Raw genomic sequence first — 15,845 nt, 5'->3', positions numbered from 1 at the left:
ACTCATAATTTCTTTCCATCTTGTTCTAACTCTTTAATAACTGAAATAAGAAATAACAAACAAATAACAGCCAATACATATCCATTTGTTTTCCTTTCAGTTTATTCCTTATAAAAATGTAAAACATAGCTCATAAGTACTAAGTAGATAACACAGGATGAAATTAACAAGGGTGAACTCAAAAGCATTTAATAATTATTGTATATACTAATATTTATGAAATAAAAACATTTATACAAAAAAAAAAAAATCCAAAGAGAAAATTAGGATTCATAAAGTGAAGAGACTAATTTAAAATCACGTAATAGGGAAGTATACAAGTATCAGAGATAAATATGAGAGAAGTTCAAGTTTATATATATATTAATATATAAACAACATATAAGTATCCCTATCCATAAGTATAGGGATGATCAATAAAAATAAAGCCTTATGAAAAATGAAGATGAAGAGGATTGAAGTTTTTTTATGAACAATGGCATTTGGAATGACAGACATAATTATTGTCATGGCAGATTAGATTGTAACAGGTGAATAAAGAATTAGAATTTAGAAGTAAAGCAAACAAGAAGTATATGTATTACATTTAGATAAAATTATAGCTCACCGTCGCCCCAACTGTAAACTTGTCCATCTTCTGATAAAGCGAGGGAATGACCATCGCTGCCTTTAGAAGAAGAAATTTTTTTTATTCGGGAATCAAATATCACTCTCTTCAGTGTTTGTTGATCATCAGAATCACCTAAACCCAAACGTCCATAGCTTCCTTTGCCACATGCAGTCACTTCTCCGTTATTATGAACAACAAAAGTACAATATTGTCCGGCTTCAACCTGAAAAAACCACCAGTTCTTGCCATAGAATGATAAGTGATTAAAAGTTATTTTGATAGCGAGAACATGCATCAAATGGAATGGACACAGCAAGAAAATATGTCTTTGATAAAGTTACTTAACAGTGGAATTAAAAAATATATCTAAGGCTAGCCAAACACTGGCAACTTTATAGTCTCAGTGTTTAAAAAATAAGTTGCATGTTGTTCCAAGCACCCAATTGCAATTGAATAGTTGCTTAACATCAGATTCAAAATTAATTTTGTAAAGACTGCGTATTTGTGCTCTTGTTATAAGGAAGAGAAAAAAAATATAGAAAATTTTGAGTTCATCTATTGATTTGAACAAGGCTTATTGATAGACAATTTTACAAATAGGTTGAGAGTTTAAAAAAATATCCAATAAAATTTTTTTGATAATTTTCGCATGAGCGAGGAAGGTTGAGGTGTTAGTAAGCAACATGTTGATGTGGGCTTTAATTGTAACTGAAAAATCAAGAGCAACGTTTTAATCACCAGTATAGACAGGTATGAATATGTGTATTCTATTTTACCGGAAACGACTGAGTCTCCAGGAAAATGGAATATATTGGAATTATTATTTTTGACTAAAGTTGCCAATGTGCGACTACCGTAATGATTATAAAGATTTAATTTTTAGCTTTGACATAATAAATTCAAGAAGAATGTCACATATATTCAAGGACAATAGCCCCTTAAAATTATACCACCAAAATAAAATTCTTTAAACGATTTTCAGAGAAAATCTTATTAGTTTTAAGGTGACAATAAAATCTTTAAACATAATGATGAATACATATCATTATCGAGAAATCTGAAGGTCAATTTAAAATTCACAACTCTCATAACTATGATGATACTACAGAATAATAAAAAATTAACTCTACGGACAAAAACACAAGAAAAGTAAGTAATGTGGACATTACCTGCCTAACATTAGAGAAAGCTGTAGATTTTTTTGGAAATGGGATCTTTTCGGTCTTTTCTTCAGCCAACTGATGAGAGGAATTACTACCCCATACAAAAACTTCGCATTTATCCAGTTCGTTTTGATTTATCTCACCAGCTTGGGTAATACCCCAACTCATTGTGTAATCGCAAGCCAGATTTACAATCTGAAAACCCACAAGTAATCATAATAATAAACCAGTGTTTGGTGCTATGAGAAAATTTAAAAAAATGTAAGTTATGACTCTTATCAATTTTTCACGATCACAATACTCCTTTTTATGTATTCAATATTAAGATAAGTGAATGTAAATATTAATAACACTCACCACTTGCATCATTAGCATTGCTGCCTTGTACAGAGGAATATTATCATCAGGACCATCAAATTTTGGTAATGATACTGGTTTCATACTTGACAAAACAAAGAAGAATAAATTTTTATCAATGCAGCTTTCAGATGCAGAACATTGAAGTGCCATCGATATCCATTCTAGAAGATAGGGTAAAGACCCTCTCTGCGCTGCAAGAGCCAGTAACAGTTCACAGCAGAGCTTACGATCTGAAAAGTTGAATCAGCAGAGATTTAATACTTTATCATATCAATGCAAATGTCATAATTTTCCTTTAAAATTACACAGTCAAAGATACATTGGTATCTGAAAAACATTAAATTTTAATTCAATGATTTTAATGGGAGGCTAATACTCATGTAACGCTCGTGTAATACTCTAATTTCTACGTCCAATAACAAATTAACTGAATTATACCTTCAAAAGTTTAAAAGCTCTAGGTTTTTAGATAGATGAGGTAAATTAGGGCCCACTATAATTAGTTACATAGATTCAGGAATAGCTTTATACAAAGCATGTAAATAGCATTTGATAAATATAATAAGCAGTCAGTGAATAATTTTTGGTCAGGGGTGCGGTCAAAAAAGAACAAATTTAATAGTTTAAAATTAGTTTTTACTAATTATTTGCAAACGTTTCACCCGACTATTCAGGGCTTCATCAGGAGTAAAAAAGATACAAAACAACTAAAAATATGTTGACAACATAACATAATAATAGGATGACAATAAAATAAACTAAGTTGGGGTTAAAAATTACTTAAATATAAGTGAACATTTTTATAAAAATTTACAAAAAGAAATAAAATAGAGTATTAGATCTAAAATGAACAGGAGACATAAACCTAATAACTCATAAAAATAGAAAAGTGGATATAATAGAAATTAAAAACAAAACTGTTACACACTAAGAGATGGAAAGCTAAGGAAAAAAGATGAGAATAAATAAAGGTCAAGAAAGAATAAATAAATAAAATAAGAAAAGATAACAATAACAATTTATTTATTCTCATACCTTATTATTATTTATTACTCCTTTTCATGCTACTCATGCCCTATGTTATTTCTTTTTTTTATACACTTATTGTAGAACATCTTATTTTTATTTCTTTTTGTTCATTTTTATATATTTTTCACTTATTTTTACAAAATTTGTAACCCTACCTTAGATTATTTTATTGCCATCTTAGTACCTTACATTGCTAACATATTTTTAGTTATTTTGAATCTTTTAAGCCTGATGAAGCCCTGCTAAGTGGGGCGAAACGTCAGCAAATAAACAGTTGAAAACTGCTTCATATTCAGATAAAATCATTTTTATATATAATTTTTGGTTATGTTGAATAAAGTAACAGTATTTAAAAAGATCAATATTAAAGGAAAAAAGGCACTAATTTTGAAAAGTTATAAATTGAACCAGGAAGAATTGTGTGTTATAAAATATATACTTTTCTCATTGATAACTAAAATATAATAATTAATTATTTAGGCATAGTTATAAGTGTTTCAAGTAAAAAAAAAATTTAAAAACTGAGGCATTATCATATAGTGTACAGCATTCCACACTTGATTATAAAACAGATTCTTTCAAAAACACCAATCTTTGTACTTTGTAAGTCTCTAAAAATAGAGATATTTCTTGAAAACCAAACAAGTGTGGAATATTTAGACCAAGAAATCCTGGAAAATCACAGAAAAAAGAAGGGTAACAATGGTATGATCTTGATGCTGCTACATTTCATAAACAGTTCCCTACACTCAAAGTTGACAGATAATTTGATTTTAAAAAAAGCAATGGTGGCCCTGGGTAAAATATTGTTTGCTGTATTTCTCATTTTTCATCCCCTTTATTTGATAAATAATTGCTTAACTAATATAAGTTATGAGTTATTAATTTCACGTGACACTAAAATATATATGAATAAGATGGTTAGGGTTGTGGTCAAAAGAGAAACAAAAATAGTTTAAAAATATTTATTTTCTGACGTTTCGTTCCACTTTGTAGAGCTTCATCAGGGCTGTTGTTTGTTAATTATTAACTATTTTTGTTTCTCTTTTGACCGCAACCCTAACCATCTTCTTCATTATTTGATATACGGTCAATTATTTATGTATATAATAAAATATATATGATTTATAACTATAACATTAATATGCATTGAATAAGCAGAAGTTTTATTGAATCCCATGAAAACCTCAAAACTTTTTCAGTCAGACGATATAATCTGGACTATTTTACTCCTGATAACATTCCTGATGCTTACTCAAAATTTAGAAAAAAATTAGTAAGTAATTGAATGAAGATATAATATAAAAAAAATGAAAGTTTTTTCCCTGAAAAGTGTGATTTTCTTCATTAATATGGTTTTTGTCGAAGAATCATAATATGTGATCAACCATGTAGGTTTTTTTTTCATAAAAAATTAATCTTTTACAAACAAAAATGTTATTAGCACTTTTAAATTATTTATATTAAATTATGTTGACAAGTTCTCACTCTTCAACATCGGATAAAAAATCAGTTTAACTAATCATAAGAATTTTACTCAAAGCACGATGAGCAAAAATGATCCAGTGATCAAATAGCCCGAACTGTTTTATACAAATAAATAATGTTCATTTTAAAAAAAAAAAATAATAATATTACATTGTATGTACACTGTTGAATTGAAACAACCAACTAAATTTAAAACATTTATATAATATTTATTGAATAATTCTGTACACATACCTGATTTTGTGGCTCCGGACTTTGGGTCAGCAGTAGACTCCAGAAAACTGCATACTTGGGTCAAAGTTTCTAGTCCCAAAGTTGACAGCTGGCTCTCACTAGCTAATGATAACACAGGAAGTGATTTGACAACATCCAATGCAGTTCGAAGAACCTGATTACACAAGTTAGGCTGGGGGCCATCTGAAAATAAATACAAATTAAATTATGTTTTTGAATGTATAATTCATAAAACATAAATAATTTTGAATAAAAATATGTAAATCATCAATTAGTAAAACTATTCCCAACAATCAGAATTATAGGCAAATGTTTTTGTGAAGGTTTGGGAATGGAATTCTAATCCATAAATTAATGCTAAACTCTATTGAAAACAAAATGATTGGGTAATAAATCCATAATTTAACTGATAAGATTCTGAAAAAAAAACATATATAATACAGATTTAAATAAAACTGCCAGTTATAGAAAAAAATGGAATTTTTCAAAAACGTACCAGGTATTTGGGAATAGTACCAACTTTGCCTTAACAAAGCAAATAATAAAGACAGCCCAGTTTTGACAGCTACTTCCAGCAATGCATGAGATCCAGTTACATGTTGCCGTTCATTGGTTGCAACGGCAGGTGATGCTACATGTTTGTCTGGATACCATGCTCCAAATTTTATCTGTAAATCATATCGAGTCTCAGACATATGCAAACTATCCATCAGACACACAGTATATTATTCATACCGATTCTTTAGCAGATTCCTTTACTGATTCTTTTATGTCATATTTAAAAGAATAGGCATACAAAATCCTTCGAAGAAGTGTTAGTCTTTGATGTAAGACGATGCAGTAAGTAGATTCAATTCGAGCACCTCTCGCCAATTTTAACTGGGCTTGAAGTAGGGAATTAATATGCTGTTCCAATTCATTAAAACTGTAACTAGCAGTATATTCAATTTGATTATTCATGACTGATTGAGGGACAGGTAATGAAATCAGCTCCTACAAAACATAAATGACAGTTAAACATCTTAACTTAACTTTGTCCGAAACAATTTACGAATAAGGCAATTGTTAACATAAAATTCACCTTATTAGCTAACAGGCTGTCACAAAGTAATTGTGCACCTTCCCTTGTAGCAATGGTATCTATTCTCTCAGAAGTCCAGGTGGAATTCAAATGATCCTGCCACCTAGGTTTAAAGTAATATGTAGGATTAGCCATTTCTTATTTGTAATTTTTCAATGCTACATTTCCATCATTAGAGCAGAAACTGATAAATATGTGTGATAGGAGTGGAGGTATGATTGATTAGTAAAATGATTGTGTTGTGAAATTCTTTGACTAACATCCTGCTACTGAATAGTTAACACACAGGAAAGGCAATTGACAGGATAATGACAAACTGAAATTTTTAATCCGGAATAAATAGTCAAGAATAAGGTTCCATAGCTAAGAAATGATGTGAACCAGTTGTATTCGACCGACTGTGATATCTACCGGTGGTGGGGGAAAACCAAATACACATAACCTTTCAGCTAATATCAAAAGTAGCGAACGTTTATTTTAAAGTAAGTACAACATTTTGAAAAATGGGACATTTTAATTTATTTGTACTCAATATCATTTAATACGTGATAGTAGTTTATTTTAAAAAACGGATTAAACAAAAAATATCAAATTGAAGTTATTGATAAAACTGTTTTATTGCTAATTGGTCACATATTAAAATAGCGACTAGGATTTTATTTCATAATAGTACAATTATCGTTTCAAAGTGTGATGAAACTGGAATTAATCAATTTTTAAGGTTTAGACAAAGAGGTTGTAGAAGTAAATACTTCTATGTTGTATGCAAATAAAGTTTTCTTTATCCTTTCATCACCTAAAAGATTTATTTAATATCATCACATCTAAATTTTGCATGTATTAATTAAATATTAATCATGAATTATGATTATGATTTATAGTTTCTATAATAAAATTTTAGAATATCTTATTGATACTTCAAAATCACCACATAGTAATCTAGAAAGGTTCATAAAATACATAAAAACCATCACTGTTTTACTATTTAAAGGTAAATACTAAATTGTTTTTGGAGTAATAGATCATTCTCCAATAAAAAAACAACTCAAATGACTCTTCTATTAATACCGTACCAGAGACACTTGAGAAATATCGAACAGCTACAATAACTTCCAATACCTTTCCAAAACAAAGTTTCCTTAAACGAATATCCAAAAATAATGGCTAAATCATAAAATGTATATATTACGAAGGAAATATATTAACAAATGGACAACTCGACATCAAATTCTATTGGCCCAACTCTATTAAGAGTTGGGCTGTAAAAATCTTTAAATGGCTACCTACGCTTCCAACAAAAGTGGTAGAGCGGATTCCAGTTTGGTGTAAGCTTTCTGTTGCTACAGATGTTGACCCAACTTTTAAATTATCCCCTGTAAACTTTTACTTTTCGACATCGATTTTTTTAGAACTTCTGTCAAATAATTGTTTTATCTATAACAAAACTGTTGAATCCTCAGTGGTGAATCCCATACAATTATAACCAGATCTATTGATAACATTCTGGTTGTATCATCACTTTTTAATATATCACAAATTGCTGACCAAGAACTCCACTTTCTCCTATAATGTGTGTGTCTGACACTATTTAAAAACCTCAAGCAAAAAGCACAACGTTAGATTGAGGGTATCTCATTGTCTGACCCATGGTTATTTGTTGCGATGAAAATGACTGGCTTTTTCTATGTCACACGATATAATAATGTAAAGAATGTGGTGAAATTATGGATGTTGTTATTGTTTCTGTCGTTTATTTTATAAAAGTTAAATTACAGTAATACAATACTGACGAATAATGAATACCTGATGCTATTCGGTCCGAACAACTAAGTTTCACAGACAATCAATGCTGATAAAAGATTTCCTAAAATTATATAGCAACTGAACTATGTTGACCACCTTAAATATAAATCTAATCTCCTCTTCACTTTTATTTTACAAGTCACCAAAAAGAGGTTCAGTTAGCATCCACTCATAGTTTAAAAAATAATTATTAAACAACATGCACGTTGACTTGAGGGAAAATTTAAAATGAACCAACTCTAATCAGATTCTAAACATTATATAAAAATATACATGAGAAGAACTGGACTCTGATTGTTACTGCATGGAAGATGTAAAATTTTCAAAGATGCCGAGTTCATGGAAGAAGTTGACTGTTAGAAGTCAAGCTTTACGAAACATTTTCACTTACTTTGACGGCCTTCACTTTTTAATGATCTAATAAAGAAAGATATGGTTGTTACATACTCAGCATCTATAGATGACAAAGTTCCATTCGATTTTGAAACTGGAGCATCTGAGTTTTCCATCAAGATAACGATTACCAACTCTGGAAGGCCCATAATACTTTTGTGGTACGGGTTTAAATTAGAAAATCAGCACACAGCTGTAAAATAAAGGATTTTCACGATTGTGGAGGCACAACTTCATAGGATAACGTTTCATGGTCGTTGGTTACAAAACATAATACTGAAGAATAATACATACAAACTCCATTAGTGACTCCAACTTCCTTTTAGCATTTGTGATGTATCCCATGATTCTGGATAACCATTATACTCGTCTTTGTTCTGAAATTTATGGAATATTTACCAATATGGATTATACAATTTTGCATTCCAATTAAAAATTGACAGTCATCTTTTACGTATATATAAACTTCACTCGTAAAGAAAGAAAGAAAAACTAAACTACACTACTGCTTTTAAATATTTATCAACAATTTATATAAAAATATCGATTTTTAATTAATAGTTTTATTAAACTGACATTAAGGTTATGACGAATTACTAATTGCAAATCTTGACAGGAACAATCTTCAATCAACATGTTGAAACTAAAAATAATCATGGTGAGAATCTTAGTTTGAAAGACTTTTGGTATAAGATCGAACAGTTCACTAATTCTAGGCTGATAAAAAACTTCAGATGATCTTGCGGCAAGCTGTTGAGAAATAAGAAAACCCGACATAAATTCTACCTTTTCAGTGTGATCTATTTACTTTTTGTGAGATCTTATTGAGTGTTTGATATAGTTATTTATAATTAAAATAAACTTTAAGAAAAGGCGTTCGTATCATCATATCGAGTGATTAGATTTTTCAGGTTTGAAATCTATACCAAAGCCTCTATATTTTATTATTATAGAAAGAAAATGTTGGTCTAATTTTATGTGCAGGTTTTTATTACTTATATATTTATGGTATGTTATCTACATAAGCGTAGATAACCAAATATTCCGAGTAAATATCGAAAATAACATCGACGCGATGGTTTTTAAACTAAATAGCAATTCGATATGACGATAAAAAAAATCGTTATATGGGACCACTATGTTTTTAAAAAGAAAACAATGATATTTAAAGCGATTTAATATTCATACAATCGATTTCAATGTAATTATTTAAATTTATATCAGAATAAATATTTCTAAATATCGATACTAGAATTGATTTGCTAAATATCTATACTATTTTCTATTAAATGGTTTTTAGACATTTGTATATTTTTTAAATAAATAATAAATTCATTTTTGCTTTAATTCTAATACTGGAATAATTATTGATGACAACACATTGAGTGGGTTAAAAAAGTATTGTTAGATTAGTTTTATTTTCTACACTATTTTTAATAACATTTAGCTTTAAAGGTATGTATATTGGTTTCACAGTTCAGCAATTCCTTGAGTAAAATATTTTATTACAGTTTTCAAAGTTATACTTAGTTTGTAACAGTTGAACCAGTATGGTTACATAATTCAAATTGAATATCTCAACCCCTTCCCCCCCTTCCTGAGACGTGGCAGGGCAGGAAGGGCCCCAGAAATCCCATCAACACTACCCTTCCTTAAGTCTTTTCTTCTCACCCCCTTTCATTTTCTTTCTTCTCTTCATTTTATTATTATGTTTTACTTTATTTATTTAATTATCTATATTTTCACAATTAATCATCCCATGGAGGCTCCTCACCTCCAGATATTATTGTCAGAGTTTCAACAGAAAGCATCTGAATACAAATTATTTCATTAAGACCTTCAAGTACCCATGGTAGAAAAGGGTAGTACTCAATTTGAATTATGGTCCTCATTCACATAATGCATTTACTCATTCATTTCTATTTATGTTTTAGAGGGATAAGAAAAAAAAAGATAACAAGTTCTCTTTGAATTCTGCTGGAGCCTGCTTAGTTAACAAAAATTGTTTGATACTGGAAGATTATTGATTGACCATGTGTATAAATGAATGGAATATGGTCAGGGTGCGGTCAAAAAACTCAAATAGTAAATAATTATACTATTTTTATTGAGCCAACATTTCGCCCCACGTTACAGGGCATCGTCAGGGCTAAAAAGGATACAAACACTTGACATAGTTACAAAAAGGAAAAAAGAAAAAACATAAGTGGAAAATAACAGGGGTATAAAATGAAAAGTAAGATAATATATAAAAATAAGAAAAATTAATGGTTGTAAATAGTAAATGAAAAGGGTAATAGTAACAGATAGGTAAGAGAAGAAATATTAAAGAAAGTACAAATAAAGAGATGAAAAAGAAAAAAAAATTATATTTATTATTATTAATTTATTTATAATAATAAAATAAATTATTATTATTTTATATTACCATTATTTTATACTTTATTTTTCCTTTGTTTTTCTATCTATGAGTTACTTTTCTTTTTACACCCCTGTTATTTTCCACTTATGTTTTTTCTTGTTTTCCTTTTTGTAACTATGTCAAGTGTTTGTATCTTTTTTAGCCCTGACGAAGCCCTGCAACATGGGGCGAAACGTTGGCTCAATAAAAATAGTATAATTATTTACTATTTGAGTTTTTTGACCGCACCCGGACCATATTCCATTCAAAAATTGTTTGAAGTTGTTGCTTCAACATCCTTTACATCTCATTCCTTACTCTCACAAGATTTCTAGATTACCTTAACAACCTCAAGTTTACAATGGTGCTTATTCAACCCAGGAGAGGGGGAGGTTGACTTTTATTTTGTGGTGGCCTCAGGGAATGAAATCTTGAACCTCCCAATCTAGTTAGAACAGCTTGGTTACCTGTTAGATAACTAGAGTTCCTTTCCATTACCCCCTATTTATCTTAGCTTCTCCATCCTACCCTATTTCTCATTCCTACCTACCTTCTAATATTGGCTATACCAAGTATTTGAATAAACATACAGCATCAAGGCCTTCTGAGAGTTCACATTAACATCCCTTGATACAAGTTTCTGAAACCTCAAATATTTCAATTTTTTCCATTTTCAAATTATGGAGGAGCATCCCCTGCCTATATGTATTTTAGTCCTTCTACTTTTATTTCATATGTAAAGCATTGCATAAATAAAGGATGTGCATCATATTTCCCAGATCACATACAAATCCATAACTGTACTTAAACAATTTCCAAAAGTCTGTGATTCCATCCTTCAGAATACCCATCAGCTCCTAGTATTCTCTCTCGTTTTCCCCACTTTGAATAGTGTTCCTTGATCTGCAGAGGGTTATCTGCTTGTCTAGAGGTGAGAGTGAAGAGACTCATGAATTGCTCTGTAAAATTTATCTTCAGATTTCCCAGACACTCTCATGTCTCCCATTGGTGTACCAAGTTAAAGTGGCTCTAACCAACCTCCTGAGGACAATCCCCCTTGGTGTTTTCCTATTTCAAGTCTTTAAAATAAAAAAAAAAGCTACCTTTATCCTTGATCTCCCATCTCTATGTTCATCCACCCATTCATTAAACATCAGATCTCAACTAATTGATCTATACATGCCCTCCCATAGAACCTCCTCCTTCAGAAAATCCTTCATCATACCTCCAACCTCCTTCTGGAACTCCATTCACCAATCCTCGTCCATTCTTTCCTTTACACAACACCTATTCCTTCACTTATTACATAACCAAACCTACGCATCAATGTAAACTGTATAAATATACATATATTGATTACCATTATAAATAGAAGTTAAACTGAATTCTTAATGTAATTTTATTTTGCATACTGAAATGTTATATATGTTTGTCAGAGAAATAATCATTATGTGTGAATCATGTATTTATTCTCAGGGGGAATTTGTTCCAGAAAAAAATTATTTTTTCATTTTATTTTATGTTTTGTCTGATTAGATAGATAGATACCTATATTACATGAAATTGCAGTTCTGGTTGCTGCCATGAATAAAATATGAGTGAAAACATGAACAAATTAGTTAGAAGATCATTTTAAACTTAAAAAATAGAAATCTAATTATGAATTGCAATCATAGACCAATTTCCTATATGATCAATGATTATCCATTTCAAGTTTTAACTTCATCAACATAATTAGTAATTACTAATTTTCTCTTTTTAAAAACTTTCAATTATTTCCTAAGAATCTAGTGTTTCTTGGGGGTTATTTAAAATGTGATGCAAAAGTGCTTCTATGAATTTTTTTCTTCCAAGTATTAATTTATATTCATTCATTTATTCAATGTCATGAAAAATGTAAACTCCATATGGTTAAAATATATCTAATTTAAGGAATAAATGAATAAATTACATTGATTTCCTTTTTATTAACAAGATTTTATTATAATTACATATTTACAGGCACAATTTACAAGTAAAATGTATTTTTTCTTTTTAAATTATTGTGTCATTAAAGCAATCAAAACACCTCACATAGTTATATACATGGCACAGGTGAAAAATATAAAACTTTTAAGAAAAAAAAATGGTGTAGTGAGCATTTGGTGATATTTTAATTCTAAGGCTCATAATTTTGTGTACTAGAATATAATGATTCCTTAAACTAAGAAAATATATTGGTTATTAAATACAACAAATGTGTTTCAATTATATTCTGATTTAAAAAAAAAAAAAAAACACTCTAAACTCTATAATTTGAACAACATTAAAATTTATATATATATTTTAATTGAAAAACAGAAACAATTTATAGTCTTTCAACTCATATTAAATGCTAATTTTTTTTTTTTTTTAAATATCTTACATCACACTATTTTTTATTGGTATCGAAATGATTTGTCAATGGAGAACATACATATACATATATAATCACACCGATCACAAGATAACATATCCAATAGCCAAATAGAGCTCTTGAAGGATAGGCATTTCAGAAAGAAGTCATGATTCAATTGTTTCAATGTTGACTTGACGTGCTCTACTAGCAACAATGCATCAGTTTTGAATAAATGTCATTGTAATAGATTGGTACAGTCACAAGCAGTAAACTTGATAAACTGGCAGTGGTAATAACAGCTGAAGACGCAGCCCTGATCCTTGTTCTGAAAGTATATAGATCTGAATACTCGCTGAGGCCGGCAATATTCCTGGTAGCTACCCTGAACATATAATCTGTATTTTCTGTTAAATTTATAATAGTGTATGGAAAAGCATCTCCTGAAAAATAAAAAAAAAAGAATAATGAATAAAATTGTGTGGCTTTTTACGGTCAAATTATTCATATTTAATGTAGAATACAACATACACTAACAAGAAATTAGAAATTTTATTAATGTAGTAAAGTGCTATAGAAAAATCAGAATTTCATTTAAATAATGTCATATTATGCAAAAGAAAAGAACCAGATGGATCCATCCTGTGTCATTTTAGACAAATAATGTTCAGCTGAATTGAACATAATAATCTCTTTTGAAGGAGATGGCGTGGTCTGTGATCAAGAAGAAAAAATAGTTTTCAACTATTTATTAATTGCTGATGTTTCGACGCACAGTTTAGGTCTTCATCAGGGCTTAAATAAAAAGATAGGAAGGAGGTAGAGTCAATATAAGAATGACATAAAACAGATGTAAAGGTGGAGATTTACATATTACCAAAAAGTTAAATAAAATAATAAGGAGGAGGAAGATTAATGCAAAAAAATTATTAATTAACATTACAAAGAGTGATGTCGATTATTTAGTGAGTTGATTAAACGGAATATATATTATTGAAAAGATCTATTAATTAAATAAAGTAAGAAGATATAAAAACTGTCACAGTAATTAATGATGAATTGGTAAAATAAAAAATATTGAGGGAGTAGAATGATTAGTACTTTGTATCTTTTTATTTTAGTCTTTGTGGGTCGAAACATCAGCAATAAATAAAGAGTTGAAAGCTATTTTTTTCTTAGTGACTGCAGCCCTAGCCATCTTCAAATTCACATGAGGTCAACCATCTATACATATAATAATCTCTTTCATTCTGGGAAATATAACGATATCCTGAAAGAAAATCCATTGGGTTTTCACAATCAGATACCATTTAGATATCTGAACAATCCACAAGAGTAAAATTTTTGATCTTACAAGATGAAAGTTCTATTTCTGGAATAAAGTTAACTAATTATTAATGGAAAAGTGCTTTGTTTTTATATATAAAACATATAATTAAAACAGAAACATACAAAAAAAGTTTAAATTTCATTAATGCTGTATTATAAACACACATAAAATATATGGGTTTGCTTCCAGAAAAAATACCACATATATAACAAAGGAAATCGACATAGAAAAATCTAGTAAAAAATAAAAGAAAATCCATACTCATATTCAAGTTAGTATTTTGATCAGGTCATGATATTTATCTAAGTAAATAAAATATACTTATTCCAATAAATGGGGCATAAGTAACTCTCAGCTATAATGTCAAAGAATATTTCATACAACTTAATCCTTCATTAATATCATTTATATTTGTGAATCTCCGACTGATGTACTCTGAATTCACAGTCCATGGTTAACTACCATTTGGACATTTAAAATACTTCAGTAGAGAATCCATAATAAATTTTGAATGTAAGGAGATGATCGGGAGTGCTGTCAGTTCAGTGAAGAACAAATAAGTAAAACTAATTTCTATTGAGTTCCAACATTTTGGCCTGAATTTCAGACCTTTATCAGGGCTAAATACAAAAAAAGATAAAAACCACAATAGAATAGAAAATGCATCAAACTCTCCTACTTTATGTTGTGGAATTTAAGGAGTGTTTTATAAAGAAAGACAAAGAGATTGTGTTTTCACAATTGGACGCCACAACTGACTGTTCTAGACCTAATGGACACCAAGCTATCCCATGCCAGAGCAGTGTCGCCATCTACCTTTTTATTTTACAAACAAAATAATAAAACTTATTTTCTACAACACTTTAGAAGTGAAACTTCTTAAGTTCTAACATTTGTTGATGATTTTATTATTTCAGGATAAGGAAATGCAATTTGATTTAGGGGTATCTCACTTAATTATATGAAATATCTCTTTTATTCATTAATTTCCACTGATTCATACTCTATGAAAGAAATTATGTTTACGATAGCTGAAGTATGATACAAATAACAATTAGACTGTAGATTTTTTAAATAATGAGAGAACATTTTGTCAATGGAAGTGCCTTAACTGGTTGCAGACAAACCTTTTTCAATATTCAATTTTAATTTGATTTTTCAAAAATCATGATTGAATGTAAATATTTATTTCTGTGATGGTCTTTTTCCCCTTCATATTTCACACAAAATAGAAATTATTAAGGAAATTATACATGAAAATTATTTATTAAATGTAAAAAATAAAATAAAAACGAGTTAATACCAGATGAAATGTATATATGCATCTAGAGAAATGAACTAAAAAATATTGTTTAGACATACCAATTATGTTATGATGATTAGTAAAAATTGAATAAGATAGAAAAAGAATAATAAAAGCCAGTGGATGATATGAGCTTATATATTTGAAATGATGAATTAAAAATTATTGTTTCTATTTATCGTAGAACTTATGGCTGCTTAGTATTAAAAATTAGAATGAACATAAAAAAAAGAATTGTAAAAATCACATAACTTATACCGTTTAATATAATATATA

At 29.1% G+C, this 15,845-nt stretch overlaps 2 protein-coding genes across 3 annotated transcripts in view; both read right to left on the bottom strand.

Moving 5' to 3' along the window:
• Nucleotides 1-8,598, bottom strand: part of LOC106683171 (probable E3 ubiquitin-protein ligase HERC1) — a 75,099-nt gene extending 66,501 nt beyond the window's left edge. For both annotated transcript variants that reach the window (XM_067046064.1, XM_014424462.2), the window contains exons 1-9: nt 8,456-8,598; nt 8,216-8,354; nt 5,966-6,068; nt 5,620-5,877; nt 5,381-5,552; nt 4,885-5,067; nt 2,131-2,363; nt 1,780-1,968; nt 608-833 (exon numbers count right to left, since the gene is read on the bottom strand). In XM_067046064.1, coding sequence (XP_066902165.1) covers nt 608-833; nt 1,780-1,968; nt 2,131-2,363; nt 4,885-5,067; nt 5,381-5,552; nt 5,620-5,877; nt 5,966-6,068; nt 8,216-8,310 — 1,459 coding nt within the window. In that variant the 5' untranslated portion in view covers nt 8,311-8,354; nt 8,456-8,598. The remainder of the gene's footprint in view (nt 1-607; nt 834-1,779; nt 1,969-2,130; nt 2,364-4,884; nt 5,068-5,380; nt 5,553-5,619; nt 5,878-5,965; nt 6,069-8,215; nt 8,355-8,455) is intronic.
• Nucleotides 8,599-12,527: 3,929 nt separating this feature from the next.
• LOC106683170 (limbic system-associated membrane protein) overlaps nt 12,528-15,845 on the bottom strand; it is a gene marked incomplete at its 5' end in the record, with an annotated part of 97,958 nt that continues 94,640 nt past the window's right edge. Inside the window, 1 exon segment of the mRNA XM_014424461.3 lies at nt 12,528-13,379. Coding sequence (XP_014279947.3) covers nt 13,144-13,379 — 236 coding nt within the window.

The sequence above is a fragment of the Halyomorpha halys genome, unplaced genomic scaffold (assembly GCF_000696795.3).
Source record: "Halyomorpha halys isolate HHAL.00 unplaced genomic scaffold, Hhal_1.1 Scaffold471.1, whole genome shotgun sequence".
Classification (NCBI taxonomy): Eukaryota; Metazoa; Arthropoda; class Insecta; order Hemiptera; family Pentatomidae; genus Halyomorpha; species Halyomorpha halys.
The sequence above is the reverse complement of the archived record's forward strand: the minus strand, read 5'-3'. Positions and strand labels throughout refer to the sequence as shown.